The sequence below is a fragment of the Lipotes vexillifer genome, unplaced genomic scaffold (assembly GCF_000442215.2).
Source record: "Lipotes vexillifer unplaced genomic scaffold, Lipotes_vexillifer_v1.1 scaffold1643, whole genome shotgun sequence".
Classification (NCBI taxonomy): domain Eukaryota; kingdom Metazoa; phylum Chordata; class Mammalia; order Artiodactyla; family Lipotidae; genus Lipotes; species Lipotes vexillifer.
The window spans coordinates 86,672-105,236 of record NW_006784879.1 but is presented as its reverse complement, the minus strand read 5'-3'; the positions used below and the strand labels follow the sequence as shown (position 1 = coordinate 105,236).

General features: G+C 39.8%; 1 protein-coding gene across 2 annotated transcripts in view; it reads left to right on the top strand.

Moving 5' to 3' along the window:
- The window catches only part of CARMIL1 (capping protein regulator and myosin 1 linker 1), a 333,075-nt gene that overhangs the window by 246,789 nt on the left and 67,721 nt on the right, over nucleotides 1-18,565 (top strand). For both annotated transcript variants that reach the window (XM_007457010.1, XM_007457009.1), the window contains exons 25-26: nucleotides 8,314-8,442; nucleotides 9,584-9,715. In XM_007457010.1, coding sequence (XP_007457072.1) covers nucleotides 8,314-8,442; nucleotides 9,584-9,715 — 261 coding nt within the window. The remainder of the gene's footprint in view (nucleotides 1-8,313; nucleotides 8,443-9,583; nucleotides 9,716-18,565) is intronic.

The window sequence follows — 18,565 nt, the reverse complement described above, 5'->3', positions numbered from 1 at the left end:
AGAGTGTTCACCAAAATGTTAATGATGGTTCTCTCAGGTGCTGTGATTAGGTGATTTTTATTCTCTTATACTTCACAGTATTGTTTGAATGCTTTACAGTAAGCATGTATTATTTATATAAGAAAAAGTAAAGCGATATGTGTTGAGAAAAAGAAAAACAGTAATTATGAATATTAGTGAAGTAACAGGGAGTTTTGAGAAGGAAAACATTATTTTGACCTTACCAGTGCCTTAAAAAAATCTAAATTTTTTTCCTGCAAGGGACCAGTATTAGCCTTTAGTACTTTATGGTTTACTGTTATTTCCTGGTTTTAGTGTTTAACATTAAAAGCAATGAGAGTGCTAAAATCTTACATTGAACCTTTGCCTTGGGTTTCTTTATGAGCTACCATAATGCAGGCTTTTCTTAATACAGTATCCTTTTAACTTTTTTCCTCATTTACAGGGGTTTTGCTCATCCCAAAAAATTACTGCCACAACTTTTAATGCTAATTCTTAAAAGTATGTTTTGTCTTCTCAATCAAGAGGAAATTATACACAGGAGGCATATACAGATGTTTCATTCTGCATGGGTGAATAAATCATTCTGAATTATTTGAGTCATTGTGTAGTAGGTATACTGCCACCTTTTTGCTTTGAGGATTTCTTAGGACATGATGATTAGCAGTTTTCAGACTTTAATTGTTTCAGTCACCTTAGGAGAGATTTATCTCCTTATTGAAACTTCTTATTGAAGTTTCCAGAAATAGGAAGACAGAAAGAATAGACCCTCTGTGACTACTTCTGCCAACCGCATAGCCAGTCATCATTCCCGGGTGACACTGAGGGATTGAAATATGTTTCAGTGAAACATTGAAGTCTCATAATTGTTCACATATTTGTTTTTGTCTCTGGTCTTTGTTTAGGAAAGACCTTCACATGACGACACTCCACCTCTGACCTTCACATGACTCAACATTCCACCTCTGCTTTTGATCTCTTCTTTTCCATCTTATAAACCCTCTTAATCAAGAGTTAGCAAACTTCTTCTATAAAAAACCAAACAGTAAATAGGCTTTACAGCCTGAATGGTCTCCGTTGCAACTACTCAGCTGTGCTATTGTAGAGCAAAAGCAGCCATAGACAGTATCTTCATGAATGAGTGTGGCTGTTCCAATAAAACTTTATTTACAAAGACAGGCCCAGAATTGATAACCTGTGCTAAGCCTTCTCACCCTTAAAAGAAAAAACAAAACAATTTTATTGCCTAGACCTGTTTACTTAGCACACTCTCTTTCCTTCCTTTCATATGCAGATTTTTATACTTGCTTTCATGACTTCTTTGCTACCCACTCACTTTGCAACCTTTCAGAATGTGCCCTCTGTCCCAGTCTGTCTGCCGAGATGGCTCTCAGTGGACCTGGTCACCGAGTCAGAGGCCTTTTCTCCCTGTTCGTCTTTTGATGAAAGGAGGCCGTCCGTATGTGTAGCGGTCAGGAACTTGGGCTCTCGAGTCAGATGACCTGGATTTAAATACAGGCTCTGCTATTCCCTCTCGGGAATAGTGGGAACTGTGGTTAGTCATTTACTAACCTCTTTAAAGCTTGATTTCATCTGTAAAAATGGGGAAAATGACTCAGAATGTGCTGTGACAATTCAGTGAGGTGATGCGTGCCAAGTACTTGGCTCCTCACTGGTAAACATTGTTTGTAGCTATATTTTTTTTATCACGATTATTATCATTATTATAGACTGTTTCGTCTTTCTTAAGATGTACTTCTTGGTTCATCCGACAGTGTGCTGTTCTGAATATTTTTCTGCTGCTCTTTATCTCCTTTCTACATAACTTTCTCTTTTTATCCTTCAAATGCAATCATTTTTCAGTTTTGTACTTAGTGCTATCTGATCTGCTTCTGCCATTTTTAACTCTCTCATCTGTGGATGACTCCTGGATCTATCCTCTCAGTCCCTGTTTCTTTCCAGAAAATCCTTTTTTTCAACTGCTTGTTCAGCATCTTCATCCAGATGGCCCTCTGAGATAGCACGGTCACTAAGACCAAACTCATCCCTTGGAACAACCGATTTTGCCGTTTCTCTCAGTGACATCATCATTCACTGAGGATAGAGCTCCTGGAGTCATCTTGGATGCCTCGTTTGCTCTCTTCATCCAAGGTCACTATTCACTGCCCATTTACCTTCAAGGTGTCTTTTACAGCCATTCTTTTCTTTCCGTTTCTATTGCCTCTCCTCTTGTTAATGCTTTTTATTAACTCCCTCCTATGTCTTCTTTTACAAGCACTGCAAAAACTAGTTTATTCATCTTCCATGTCTCCTTGTGCTTTTGTTTTTTTGTTTTTACATCTTTATTGGAGTATAATTGCTCCACAATGGTGTGTCAGCCTCTGCTCTACAACAAAATGAATCAGCTATACATATACATATGTTCCCATATCTCTTCCCTCTTGCATCTCCCTCTCTCCCACCCTCCCCATCCCACCCTTCTAGGTGGTCACAAAGCACCAAGCTGATCTCCCTGTGCTATGCGTCTGCCTCCCACTAGCTATCCATTTCACGTTTGGTAGTGTACACATGTCCATGCCACTCTCTCACTTGGTCACAGCCTACCCTTCCCCCTACCCACATCCCCAAGTCCATTCTCTAGTAGGTCTGCGTCTTTATTCCTTTCTTACCCCTAGGTTCTTCATGACATTTTTTTTCCCTTAAATTCCATATATATGTGTTAGCATACGGTATTTGTCTTTCTCTTTCTGACTTCACTCTTTTTGACAGACTCTACGTCCATCCACCTCATTACAAATAGCTCAATTTCGTTTCTTTTTATGGCTGAGTAATATTCCATTGTATATATGTGCCACATCTTCTTTATCCACTCATCCGATGATGGACACGTAGGTTGTTTCCATCTCCTGGCTATTGTAAATAGAGCTGCAATGAACATTTTGGTACATGACTCTTTTTGAATTATCGTTTTCTCAGGGTATATGCCCAGTAGTGGGATTGCTGGGTCATATGGTAGTTCTATTTGTAGTTCTTTTAAGGAACCTCCATACTGTTTTCCATGGTGGCTGCACCAATTCACATTCCCACCAGCAGTGCAAGAGGGTTCCGTTTTCTCTACACCCTCTCCAGCATTTATTGTTTCTAGATTTTTTGATGATGGCTGTTCTGACTGGTGTGAGATGATATCTCATTGTAGGTTTGATTTGCATTTCTCTAATGATTAATGATGTTGAGCATTCTTTCATGTGTTTGTTGGCAGTCTGTATATCTTCTTTTCTCCTTGTGCTTTTTACAGCCCTTTTCCTTTGTATCAGGGAAGCCGAGTCCCTGTGAGTGTTAGTTATGGGGTAAGGAATTTTTAGATCTTCACAATTGTGGGAGAAGCTGGGGGAATAGATGCTCTATGCCTTGTACATGGTGTTTGAGCTCCTTAGCCTGTGCCTGAGTCTTAAACGGTCTTACCTCAACTCAGCATTCCAATCTGATCTCCCACAATAAAGTACCTCTGTTCCTAATCAGGGAATAGGAATCACAAGTGTCTGGATATGCCATTGCTTTTGTTCATTCTTTGCTTTTAAAATTCCATTCTCTTTTCTCAGTTTGTAGAAATCATTCAGGACCCGGTCGAAAAGCTACCTTCAGCATCAGCTACATGTGATCCCTCCCTTGACTGAAATCCTTTAGAACTTTCTATCATTTATTTAGTCATTGAATAAACACTTATAAGGGTCTGTGATATGGCAGGCACTATTATAGGAGATCGAGCTTTGGCAGTGAACAAAACGTGCCTGTCTTTGTGGATATTACATTATGCAAACTTTATATCTTGTGTTATTGTGAATATGCCTTTCTACTTCTAGATTTTTACGTTGCTTGGTGGCAAAGGGTATATCTTACTCAGGACTGTATCTCATTCAATGCAGGGTGTTGAGTATATTTCTTTTGAATTGAATAAAGAAATAGACGTGGAGAAAGATAAAATTTTCCATGAGTAAGCTATTTGCTGGGACTGAGAACAGTTGTAACAAGTTGCAAGCAACCAAAGATGGCATTTATTGCTAATGGTTCTAAGTTCTGCACTTGGGTTCTATAGCCCAGTATGTTTGGAAAAGCCTAAGTGGTCACCACCAAGTGACATGTGAGTTGCTGTGTGATTTAGTTGCCAGAGAAGCCAATTTGACTTATACCACATAAATGAAAGTATATTTTCTACGTTAAGAAAGGTGATAGCCCCGTTCAGCTTACTGATCCACTCTTCCTGTGTTACAATCTATTTTATTGGGGGGGGGGCATATTTTGTGACGGTTTGAGATGGAGGGAGAATTCAGAGAAGTGACCTGGGGTGGACAGGGGGAGGTGGCAGTCAGGGACCACACAATGGTGTCACAGTAGAATGGTAGAAGGAACTGGGAATGTCAATTCTGAAGAAGAAAATATAAGAGAAGGAAAGATAGTTGTGTTCAAACATGGGCAAGACTGTCACATGGAAGAGAGCTTGTGACTGTTCAGAGTGCTCTCAAGGGGGAAGACATGTGACCTGTACAAGAACATGGGAAGACAGATGAGCGCTCAAAGAAGGCCAAGTCCAAGTACATTTCCTTGGAAAAAAGTGAGATTCTCAAACTATGGCAGTTAACAACTTTCCTGGGGTGCTTTAGAAAATGGAACACTAGGGCTTAGGGTAAAGTAGGGAGTTGAAAATCAAGAGCCCAAATACAATCATCTACCCTGAGGTCTTTCATGAGATAACCAAAGAGATGACAGTCTTTCAGACTGAAGTTTCCTTTGTTTTTATTTGTGTATATTAGGGACTTGAATATGATCTGAGAGTCAAAATCCTTGGTTTCCTGTTTTCAAAATTTCCTGTTGGTACTCTGTGTAATCGTTCTGTGTCATCTTAAGTAGTTTCACTTTTCTGGGCCTTGAGGTCTTTAGTTGCAAAGCATCTGAATGTGATCTATTGGGCTGTGCTGAACCTTAGCAAGTGTGTGTACAGAAGAATCTTTGAGACTTGTGAGATTTAATGTCTTATTCGAATCGAAGAACGAAATTTTTATGTTTCTTTTGGATGTGATTTTAAAAGTTCTACTTAAAGACCATTTTGCTGAGTTCATTTAGACCCTCTCTCCTTGGTTTATGCTTAATGGCACACGCTTCAAGGGTCTCTGGTCTCTCATGATTATTAAAGATGATCAGTTTTATGATACCACATCCACATGCCTCTCAAATTAGTCTTTTGTGGCCTCAGATGTAAATCAGTTCCTTTCTTAGTACAGGGTTCATTTTGTTTCTTGAAATTAGGTATTCATTCTTGGTGAGATATGAATTATTGATCACCATTTTTGTTTCAGGAAGCACAGATCAATACAATAGTTGGAAGAGCTGGAATTTATATCAATTAAGATTAAAAAAACACATAGTTTTCTTCAGGACGCTGTGTAAATGCAGAAAATTAAGATGTGATCCCTGCCTACAAGCTTAGATTTTGGTCAGGGAGATGATTATTATATGAGAAGCATTATTCACGTAACTTCTTTTTCCTACGAGAGTTGCACATAGTTCATTTACGTAGCCTCAGTACATTTTACAGTCATAGGAGCTGTTCTTTTTTTTTTTTTTTTTTTTTCACTTTTTTTTGCATTTATTTTTTGTGTCATTTATTACTAGGCCATAAGTTTTTGTTTCTTCAGTTTCTTCTGGGATATCTTTTTCTTCTGGGCAACCTCCTCTTCTGGTTTAGGAACAATCTGTTCTTCTTCAGTGAAGATCATCTCAGTGTGGCAGGGAGAGCTCATGTATGGGTTGATCTGACCATGAGCTCTGTAAGTCCTGCACCCCATCCTGGGGGCTTTGTTCACCTGGATGTGCTCAATGACCAGAGAATTTACATCTAAGCCCTTAAGTTCAGCATTACTCTCTACATTTTTGAGCATGTGCAGTAAAACTTCAGCACTCTTTTGGGCCACCAACCCTGCGTCCAGCCCCATTGTTTGGCCAGGGCACACCTACCAGCTCCACCATTGTAACAGCGGAATGGCACACACTGCTTCTTTAAAGTGACATCCTTCAGATACTTGGTGGCTTTTCGGATATGTGTACCCTTAATGGCCTGGGCAGTTTCACAAGTATTCTTAAAGTGAATGTGAAGACTTGAACCTCTCGACTTGCATGATTTTGTGTGGTTTTCTGGGACAGGTGAATAACAAACCACTTTTAGAGGTCATACATTAACATTAGCATCACTGACCCTTTGTCAAGAGACTAAGTGCTTTGAGTGATGTTATTTTACTGGGTTGTCTTCATCATACACTAGAAAAGAAGATGGAGTAGATGTTACGAACCTGATTTTTTAAAAGTGAAAGGCAGGAGAATTGGTGATGCTGCAGCAGGTGGATGCGGGCTCTATAATCAGACCTTCAGTTTGCTGAGCAGTGTAGTAAAGTTTCTATTATGGTGGAATTTATGGGGGAAGGAGGGCTGATTTTGGCTTCCTATAGCTGTTGTACCAAATAATTCAAAATAAATAGAGAAGTGTAAATTTAAATAAAAAAGATTGTTGCTGGATCGTCACCTCTGCTGAATGAACTAGCAGGTAGGATAGGACTTGATATGTAGGGTCTCTGGGGAATAAATAATTTTTTTTAAAAAAATAGACAACCTGCAGCTCAGATCAACACATATATATGGAATCTAAAAAAGGGGAAAAAATGGTACTGATGAACCTAGTGGCAGGGCAGGAATAAAGATGTAGACATGGAGAATAGACTTGAGGACCTGGGGTGGAGGGGTGGGAAGCTGGGATGAAGTGAGAGCGTAGCATTGACATATATACACTACCAAGTGTAAAATGGGTGGCTAGTGGGAAGCAGCCGCATAGCACAGGGAGATTAGCCTTGCGATGACCTAGAGAGGTGGGATAGGGAGGGTGGGAGGGAGGCTCAAGAGGGAGGGGATATGGGGATATGTGTATGCATATGGCTGATTTACTTTGTTGTACAACAGAAACTAACACGGTATTGTGAAGCAATTATACTCCAATAAAGATCTATTAAAAAAATATTGGAGAAACTTTTTTTTTTTTTTTTTTCCCGGTACGCGGGCCTCTCACTGTTGTGGCCTCTCCCATTGCGGAGCACAGGCTCCAGACACGCAGGCTCAGCGGCCATGGCTCATGGGCCCAGCCGCTCCGCGGCATGTGGGATCCTTCCGGACCGGGGCACAAACCCGTGTCCCCTGCATCGGCAGGCGCACTGTCAACCACTGTACCACCATGGAAGCCCTGGAGAAACTTTTAAAACCACACTGTAGTTGTCTTTTTCTTCAGATGTCTTAGCTTTGTTCACGTTTCTCTTTATACATACAAATAGAATAGAGCATAATCTTACCCTTCTGTACTAGTTTTTGTCCACAGCAGTGATTTGCCACTACCCTGTGGGTTTTATGTTTAAATCCATGAAACAGGGCTTGCCTGGTGGCGCAGTGGTTGAGAGTCCGCCTGCCGATGCAGGGGACACGGGTTCGTGCCCCGGTCCGGGAAGATCCCGCATGCCGCGGAGCGGCTGGGCCCGTGAGCCATGGCCGCTGAGCCTGCGCGTCGGAGCCTGTGCTCCGCAACGGGAGAGGCCACAGCAGTGAGAGGCCCGCGTACCGCAAAAAATAAAAGAAAAGAAAATCCATGAAACGTCTGAAAGTGATTCAGATGTAATTAACATGGGAGAAGGACCTTAATAGAATAGAAACTAGATGTTATTAACTTTATTATTGCCTATGTTAATATAATAAAACCTCAGCTTGTGCTTGTTTTGGTAGAAAATTACCTGATATAATTGAACTAATTAAAAAATATTAATTTCCAGGGATGTTCTGATTTCCATAATATTGAGACCAACTGGCTGTGAGCATCATTTTGTCATCAACTGCCTCAGAATTGTACATCTCCTTTTTCTGTTTCCTCAGTACCCAGCACTATGTCTGACACATAGAGGGTACTCAATAAAAATTAATGAAGGAGAGTTACTATCAAGCAAAATGTCACTGAGTAGCTATGAGATTCTGAATCATCAAGAAGTATTCACTTTTGTTCTACATGCTGCATTTCCTAAGGCAGGAGAGGGGACCAAAATCCCTTACGTGTTTGTTTGGAATTAACGTTGCTAAAGGTTTCTTATAGAAGTAGATAAATTAATAATTGGCTATAAGCTGTCTTCTTGAAGATTCCAGTTAGAAGTATTCATCCTCATTCAGTGTTTCCTTTTGTCTGAACATTGGCTGTGCTGACTTGGATGCTTGCTCTCATTGTTATGTGTGGAGCAGATGATCGACAGAATATGTGTGAAAGTACAAGATCATCTCAGCTCTTTACGAAACTATGGGGGAGATGCTGTCCAGGAAGATCTAAAATCAGCAGAAAGGCTCATGCGTGATGCTAAGAACTCTAAAACGGTGAGTTTCACTTCCAGCTACATGAGTCCTGTGGAATAAAAAGACTTTTTAAACTTTTTAAACTAGTTTTAGAAACTAGTTCTAACTAAATTTACTTTTCTACCCAATTTCAAGGTTACTAACAAGTGGCAAGGTGAACTGAGTTAGTCTTTGCCTCCTTTCTGTACCCGTGCTAATTACCAGCAATCAAAATACAGTTGTCCCTCAGAATCTGCAGGGGGATTGGTTCCAGGACCCCCTGCAGATACCAAAATCTGTGGATGCTCAAATCCCTTATATATAAAATGGTGTAGCACAGGTGGGCCTCCTTATCCGCGGGTTCTGCAGCCTCGGATACAGCTAGCCGGCTGTATAGAATTAAAAGCAGAGGGTCGGGCTTCCCTGGTGGCGCAGTGCTTGAGAGTCCGCCTGCCGTTGCAGGAGACGCGGGTTCGTGCCCCGTTTCGGGAAGATCCCACATGCCACGGAGCGGCTGGGCCCGTGAGCCATGGCCGCTGAGCCTGCGCGTCCGGAGCCTGTGCTCCGCAAATGGGAGAGGCCACAACAGTGAGAGGCCCGCATAACGCAAGAAAAAAAGAAAAAAAAAAAAAAAAAAAAAAAAAAAAAAAAAAAGCAGAGGGTCAGTGTGATTCACAAAGGGTATAATCAGGTTCTAGGTAACTGGGAGGTAGGTGTAGTTTCAATGAGTAGCAATTCATTGCACATGATTCTACTGCCAAACTGATAGCACGAAACTCTCCTCTGTCACCTCTAAAAGGAAGCTTCTCTCAACTTAGACTGTGGTCCCCAAAGTGTGATTTCATAGAGAAAGGACTAACTGGGAGTCAGAAAACCTGGGATCTGGTCCAGGCTCTGCTATTAGAATCACACAATCATTGAATTTTATAAGTAGGAGGAACCTCGTGGATTAGTCAAATACTCTCACACCTGAGATGGAACACATTAAGGCACAAACAGGTAAGGTACTGTTCCTCTGGGTTTAAAGTTGGACCTCAGTTTTTTAATTGGTATAAAGGGCCTTTCATCAAGACGATCTTTGTTTATCTCTAGTATTTCTCGACCCTGTTTTATGAACTCTGCAGTGACTTTGGTGCTTATTTAAATATTTATTATGGAGAGGTTACTTTTATTTTTCTTACAGTTGTTACCAAATTTATACCATGTTGGTGGTGCATCTTGGGCGGGAGCCAGTGGCTTGTTATCCAGTCCAATTCAGGAGACCCTGGAATCAATGGCCGGAGAAGTCACGAGAGTTGTAGACGAACAACTCAAGGTTTGTGGTTTCTGTTATTTTGGAAAATGAAATCGTTATGACTTAACTATGTATGATAGCATTTAGTACCATGCTATCCTATATTTTATAGGTGCATGTGTGCGCGCACGTGTGCATGTGTAGTAAAAATTGAATACCGTGCCTTTCCCAGCTTCATTTGTAGTTTTTGGAATAACTTTGCATAATAAGATCAAGTAAAACCTATCAAATTCAATTTTGTTTTTGATGGTAAATCTCTAACCGTATTTAACGTATGACAGGTTGCCACTGATAAGGGAAAGATTGATTTTTGCTTAGAAAGAGAAGTCTGCTTCGCGAAAAAATATCTCCTGTTACTACATCCGATTTAGAGAATGGGAGAGATGACAGGAGCTGTGTGCTTACAGTGCCGAGCTGCTGCGTATATGGAGAGTTTGCCACTATGTAAAGAGCTGGTTGAAAGATTAAAGAGGGGTTTAGAATGAAGTTACAAGGCACCCAAAGTAGCAGAGACTTGTCTATAGGCTCAAAGGTTGAAAAAACAAAAAAAGTCTTTGAAATTTAAGTGACAAGAGTAACCTAAGACCAGCTTTTTCCTAAGGTAACTTCAAAAAAACAGCTACAGCAGAAGACATTTCACTTTCCGAAAGTTTTCATCATTTTCAATCTGTCTGTTCAAGGATGCCTTAAAAAGACCTTGTCTAAATTTCTGTGTTTATTTGGTTCATTTTCTTCTGAGAACACAATTGCTGTAGCTCAGAGGGATTTGATGAGCAACTCAATCATAACTTTGCAACATGCTAATTATTCTGTTTGTAAATTTAATTAATGTGGGAGAGAACGTTGTGGATTATTTAGGCGTTTAAGCCCCTTTCTTCCTGTATTACAATACAGAGAGACTCTTGTGTATCATTTTTATTTTACTTAACTGTGGTTATTTTGAATACATTCTGAGCAAAGACAAAGGGGTAGGAAAAGGACTGGTTGGTTGATACAGAGTTCTGCTAGATCAGTTGTTACCTAACAGCACTTGTTTTATCCTCCATGAAGGATCAGATATGTAAAAAGGATACTTTCTTACACATTTAAAATAAAGTCATCTTTGTTGCTTATTTACTTCTGACTGTAAAAAATGAAACTACTCTTTGTGAAACATCTGAACAGTAAAAATCACTTGAAATCCCGGAGATAGCATCATTCTTAATATTTTAGTGAATTTCCAAACATTCTCTGTCTACACACACAATTTTACGTATGTGATCATACTACACGTACTTTTTTATATTTGGTCCAATATCGTGAATACAATTCTAGATCAGTGAGTACTCATCATCATTTTAGTGGCTACATGGTATTTCATTGTGTAGATGTCCCAGTGTACTGGAGAAGCTCAGTCCTCCTCTGTGTCTCTCCTTTACTTTCACACAGAACTCCTCACTTTTGACACTTCTGGTCACCAGATGTGAGCGGTTCCCCCCCTCCCCCGAGCTGGGTGTCCTACTATTTAACTCAGTTCAGACACTATCTACCTGGAGATAGCATTAGAGCCCACAGTTTAAGGGCTCAGTCCCACAAGACTGCCCCTGCCCCCACCCCACTTCAGATACCAACCGGGAGTCCAGTTTGTACCTGAGCTCCCGACCAATTGGCAATAAATATGAGGTTCTTATAACCCCTCCTCCAGTTCAATTAACTTGCCAGAGTGGCTCCCAGAACTCAGGCAAACACTTATGTTTACCAGTTTATTAAAGGATATGATAAAAGATATAGATGAACAGCCAGATGGAAGAAATGTACAGGTCAAGGTATGTGGGAAAGGTTTCAGGGCTTCCATGCTCTCTTGGAGCACACCACTCTCCCGTGCCTCCACGTGTTCACCAACCCTCTGAACCCATACTTTTGGGATTTTGATGGAGGCTTCGTCATGTAGGCATGGCCAGTCATTAACTCCATTTTTAGCCCTCCTTAGGAGGGGGGTGTGGAGCTGAAAATTCCAAGCTTCTAATCGTGGCTTGGTCTTTCCAGTGACCCTGGAAAGCCCTCATCCAGGAGCCACCCAAGAGCCCACCCAATAAAGCAAAAGACACCCCCATCACCCAGGAAATTACAGGGGTTTCAGGAGCCCTGTGTCAGGAACCAGGATCAAGGACCAAATATTAGAACAAAAGATGCTCCTAGTGTTCTTATCACTTAGGAAATTACAAGGGTTTCGGGAGCTCTATGCCAGGAACTGGGGGCAGAGACCAATATATATTTTCTATTATCTCACAGCCAGCATAATTTATTTTCTAATTTCTGATTAATCCTATTAGAGTCAATGCCTGTAGTTGATCCATCCCGAGGTCAAATGGTACACACATTTTATACGTTCGTATGTATTCACAAACTGTTTTCCAGTAGTGTACCCAGTTGCTTGTTTTGTCACACCCTCACCAATACTAAGCATTTTAACGTTTTAATATTTGTCAGTGTAACGGGTTAAAAAAAATCTCATTTTGTCTTTCGGATTTCTTTAATAGCCAGTGATGCATCAAGTAATTTTGTTATCCATTGGTATTTCTTCTTTTGTAAATTACATATTTGTATCTATTGCCTTTTTCCTTTAAAGTTTTTGTAAGAATTCCTTATATACTAGGAATGGGCTGTCATTTAAATCAGCACGAAACGTTGCAACTGGAACTTTCCTGTCAAACAGCTTCCTACGGGCACTTGTTTCAACTGGTCTAAACCACAAGTTATCCCTTGAAATTTTGGTCCGTTTCCTCCCCAGCACACCAGATGGTTGGAATTGACTCTTGCCAGTCATTCTTGGAAGGGAGTAGAAGGCAGAGGTCTAAAGTAAAAGGCATTTGGATTTTTAAAAGCCTGAAATAATAACAATATATTTAGGACCAAAAATATTTTTCTGTAAATAGACATTCCCCAGATTTTTTGAGGCTGACCTTTCTGGCCCCTTGTCAGTGTCACCAGTGTTCTCCAGTTCATTACAGCTTCCTTATTTGCAAGTGTCATCACCTGCTTTTGTCTCATTCTGTCTCTGAGGTCCCAGGCTCCCAAAATGCCCTGATTTTTTCTATTGCCCACTCCCTTGTTTTCTTTACTCTCAATCCTTTTGAGTTGCAAGTTCTCTTCCCTTCTCTTCCCTTCAGGGACTTCTGGCATGAATCAAAGCAAATCCTCAACCACAACTTTTTAATTAAATGTTACTTATTAATTTCCCTTTCACTGAGTTCACAGTTTTTGATACTTTCAACAGACTATAGACAGTTACTTCCTTTCTTTTTCCTTCCAGTTGACCTGACAAGTGGACATCATTTTATGATTAAAAAAAAAAAATCCCCATTTATCTATTTATATAGCTTTCCAGCACCTTGATTTTCTTAAAATTATGTAGGAAAAGACTGTATTTTTACTACAATCAATATTCAGCTTCTTAAATTAAACAACTGTGTCCTTATTTATTTCACTAGTAGTATTATATTTTGTTTAGTTAAAAAAGAGTCCTTTCTCTATTTCTGAAATTCTCTAAGATTAACATGTTATACTAGCAAAAGCTAAAGTGTAGGTACTTTTTTGTAAAAATATGTTTTTATTGTAGTGAATTAAAAAAAGTGGGACTAGCAAGCCTGGATTTGTGACCTGGGTTTGCTACTAGCTGTTTGCTCCAAGCAAGCCACCTAATTTGTTGGGACTGAGCCTCCTTGTGCAGGATTGTCTTGGTCTCGAGATAATTAGGGAGATTTTATCCTTAATATTTACTCATCCTGTATCATGGCCAGCAGTACACATTTTGAATTCTGGATAAGGATAAGTTCAAATAGCTCTTTGAGTCGTCTTTCAAAAACTAGTTCAGAAAAGCCAAAGAAATGGCCGGAAGAGCCAGGCTTCTTAGCAAACTTCCCGGAAGAGAAGAAAGCAGTAAGTGTGGAGAAAGTCCTTCTTTGAAACGAAGTGATATTTTCTCTGGACTGGCCTGTTTTAGGTGTTTTTAAATGACAACTCACCTCCTGTTTTTCATCCTAACATTTATTCCTGGGGTAATCGTAGATGAATAAGTGGGATCTGAATGTTTTAACATAAGGGAACTTTCATTTTCCCCTTCTGGACTTAAATTTTAGAATGCTTGTTTTGGCCTTGAAAATGCTTCATTTCCCCGCAGGGCTTCAACTGTGAAATACCAGGCCTTCACTGGTAAATATCAGGTTTACCAAGGAAATGAGGCCTGAGGGGTGTAGGTGGCATTTTGGCAAGTACTAACTCAGTTTGCTGGGAGAGTTCTCTGAGTTTTCTTATTTTCCTACATTTTATATAATATTTTCCAAAGCAAAAGAAAGAGAAATTTCAGAGCACTTCAGTGTGGAAGTTGTATTTGCTTGTAATGAATTACAGCTAGTCATTTGTTCACTGCAAGAATATGTGAGCATAGCTGCCATGTTAAGGATATTAACTCAATTTATTTTACAAATATTGTACAAGGTTTAAGTACCATTAGTTATTTTTACAGTTAAGAAATATAGATTCTCCTAACTATCATTTGGAAGATACATGCAAAATGAAATCTGATTATCACATTTCAAATACAGGGCCTGCTCATTCAAGTTTTCTCAAGGTGGTACACATAGACTCACAAAATGGAGAATATGTAAGAAAAGTTAAGAAACATGGCTAGAGTGAGAAAATTCAACATAAGCCAAATTAGATTTCCGGAAGGAAAGAGAAGATAAATAGGAGAAGGTAACAGTTGAGGGGATGGTGGCTGAGAATTTCAGGGATTGATGAAAGGCTAGAATCTTCAGATTCAGGAAGTCCAGCAAAACCCAGGCAGGAAAGATAGAAGCAAATCCATGTCTCGAATCATCGTAATGAAAAGTGGAAAACACTGAAGACAAAGAGAAGATCTTAAAAGGAGCCAGAGGGAAGGAAAAGCCATATTACTTTAAAAAGATCAAAATTAAGACGGACAGGACAGCTCATTTCTTGACAGGAAGCTAAAAAGACAATGAAATAATATCTTCATGCTTCTGAGAGAACAAATCAAGAATTACATACTCAATAAACCTGCTATTAAGGATGAGGATGAAATGAAAACATTTCATCCAAACAAAATCCAAGATAGTTTACTGCCAGTAGACCACAGTAAATAAACATCTAAAGGATATGCTTTAGGACAAAGGAAACATTATCAAAGAAAGAGGGTCTGAGCTGCAGGAAAGAATAGTGAGCAGGGAAAGTGCCAAATGTGAAACATCATATATGAGACAACAACACGGATGTCTAATTTTTGCTGTCAAATTAAGAATAAATGCAAGTAAAATACTAGAAGTGAGCATCTAAGTCAGTTAGGAGTGAGTAAAAGAAGTCTAACACCCTAGTTTTATTCTGGGAAAAACTTAAGGGATCAACATTAGATCTGGGTTGTCCATTGTCTTGTCCATTAGCCACATATGGTCATTTAAATGTAAATTAATTAACATTCAATGAAATTTAAAATTCAGTTTCTCAGTTGCACTAGCCACATGTAAAGGGCTCAATAGCCACCTGTGGCTAGTGGCTACCATATTGCACAGCACAGGTATTCCCATCATCTCAGAAAGTTCTATTGGACAGTGCTGCTTTAGACATGAAGTAAACTATGCAGGTTAAAATTTCTAGTGTAACCACCAAAACAGAGGCAGTGCACCAGGGGTCATACTGCATACCAAGAGGAGCATTAGGAAATGTTTGGGATTATTTTGAGTTGGCATGGGCAGGTGATAATGATCCTAAACATCCTGTAATACAAGGTTCAGTTCCACACCAGAAGGAATGCTCTCACTCAAAATCTAGTGATGCAGTAGAAAAGGAATCACTAGGACTTCCCTGGCGTTCCAGTGGTTAAGACTCCACGCTTCCACTACAGGGGGCATGGGTTCGATCCCTGGTCAGGGAACTAAGATCCTGCATGCTGCACAGCATGGCCAAAAAAAAAAAAAAAAAAAGGCATTACTAGAGATAAAATAGATCAGTGAATAATGACAAATGATCCAATTTGCCAGAGATAATTTCAACTGTGTATGTATTTAATTATATGGCTTTATATATATGAGTAAGTGGACAAAATTACAAAGAAAAATTGATAACATTTACTATTATGGTAGAGATCTTTCAAAATGACTGCCAGTAACTGATAGATCAAGTAAATAAAGTAATGATAATATTTGAAAAAATTCTTTATAATGATAAAGAATATTTGAACAATAGAATTCTCAGTTGTGACCTAGCGGACCTATGTGATCAGTGCACCAATAATAGGAGACTATCAGTTCTTTGCAAGGATATGTGAAATATTTGACATGAGGTCTATAAGAACATCTCAACAATTTTCAAAGGTGGTATTCTCTGGTTTCATTTAAAATAAATTAGAAATTAATAACAAAATTTTAAAAACCCCACATGTTTATAAATTTAAAAATTACTTGTAACCCAAGGGTCAAAGGGGAGGGCAAAATTTGAATTAGAGGATATTTATAATTAAACAATAAAGTAGTTAGTAATCAGAACCTGTGAGATGCCGCTAAACCAGTACTTAGAGTGAAATATATGGCTTCTTCATAAGCCCAGGCATTTATGAGGAAGAACAAGAAGGTTTGGTAGTCTTGCCCTACCACATATTAGGACTTATCATAATTAGGACAGTATGCAGAGGTAGACAGACCAATGCGACAGAGAGATCCCAGAAATGGACCCATACATCTATGCAAGTTTTCATAATGCTACCTTCAGTGAGTTATCATTGATCAATAGAAAAGTGATGAACTATTCAGAACCCACATTCAGTAAGTTCGTGAGCTTGTAATACTTTTTATATGTTTCTTAGAGATTGTTCCAAGAAGTGTGCTAGGCCCTGGGGGGAGAGGGTAGGGCTTCACAGTTGCTATCAGGTATAAGTTGTGTATCTGGAGTCTGGTGCCTCTAGCTCTCCATGAACTTCCAAAGTTGTATGTAAAATCTCATACCAATTTTTCTGGATGAGTGTGCATCGATTCTCAAAGGCGTTCTTTGATCCCCACATTACTGCATTCTTGACCGTTTTATAACACATTTGATTACTGAGGTCGCCACTGGATGCTGTGAGATCATCAAATGCAGTTTGGAGTGTGAAGGGCGTGGAAGGAACAAGCAAGAACATCTCCTCCAGAAGGTGATGCTTGAGCTGAGCTGAGTAGGGAGGCATACAGGTGATTTATTCTGGCTACAGAGGGGAACAGGATTCTAGGCTAAGAGAACAGTTGTAGAAAGCATGGAGACAGAGCCTGGATCATGTGGGGAATTGCCCTATAACTGGATATGAATAGTTACAAGGGGAATATAGAGATATGACAAAAAATGAGGCTAGAAAATTGAGCATTTACCAGATATTTCAGGGATTTCTATTCTCTGCTAATGAGTAATATTTTTGGCATATTTCCACTTTTGAGAAAATGTCTAGGAGTAAATTTAACATGTTTTAGAGATGTGGTGGAAGGAGTTGAGGTAGGTGGAGTGTAAGGAGAGTTGCAAATTTCTGCCCTAGTTTGGTACCATACCTCACAATAAAAACTTTGCAAGAATGGTTGATTTTGCTGTTGCAGTTACTGTTCAGGTGGGATTAATGGGAGGCCAAACATGTTCTAGTTGACCTTGCCATGGTAGAATATCCTGGTGGAAATTCCTAATAGGCTGTATTATATATGCATTGGATGTTTTGGGTAGGTGGCTATAGGTAAACGTTTAGTTGAGAACCATTGGAATATAGGTAGTAATTTGAAGCCATGGGAAGGATGGATGTTGAAGAATATGGTTTGGTGTGTAGAGGGCCATGGGACTTGGAAAGAGATGCTGTTTAAGGACCTGAGCTGGGGGCTAGACACAAAGAAGTGGTCAGGGGCTGCATTACAAATTTATCCTGTGATCCTTTCTCCCCTTTTTACCAGCCCTGTCACCAGAACATCCACCATGGTGGCTTTAGGTACCAGCATTAGGGGATGAAAATTGTAGGTAATGAAGAGAGCCGAAAGGGACACACCTTTGGGCAATGGGCAGAGCATTGGAAAAGGGTGGCTGGAGTAGGAAACAAGAGTAGAAGACGAAACACCTGAGTCCCCTTCTCACTTATTCCAGTAACCAGCTGCGTGACCTTGAGGAAGTCACTTATCTCCTCCGAGTCTCCGTTTTCTCATCTATAAAATGGGTTTGCTAAAATCTACCTCTACTCACAGGGTTGTTATGTGGATCAAAGGAAATCATGGATGAAATCACTTTGTAGAGTATAAAGTGTCGGGCTAGAGATGGTGGTAGGGAATTAACTGCAAAATATCTGTCGAATTGGATGCCCAGGGCAGGATGAAATTCCTTTTTATAGGGTCAAAAATCATGCAGTAGTCAATTTGTAGAGCAGAAACAGACCTTAGAAATAATTTTATAGGTCAGAAAGCAGAGATCTGCAAAGGTTCTTCACTTAACGCTGCTCACTTAACATTCCACAGAAATTTCACGTCGGGATCTACATCGGAAGCCAGGCTTCCCTCCTTAGGTCTGGAGTTCATTCCAACTGAATTAACACTGTCATGCAGGGGACCTTTCAGAAAGTCACGCTGTATTGATGAACATGACAGAATTCAAACAGCGTATTGATACCTGAGGTTCTTATCAGGAGTGCTGGACTCTGCTACTCCATCTGGAACAGAATGTGTTTATTTTAATGCCAAAGAGGAAAATGATTTGTCTTAAACTGACTCATTTGGCATTGCTTGTAGCTCTCTTGGAATAATGTACTAAATGAGTGATTATTCAGAATTCTCACAGGGACAGAGCACTGTCAGAATACGAGTGGCTTTCGGAAACTTCTCAAGT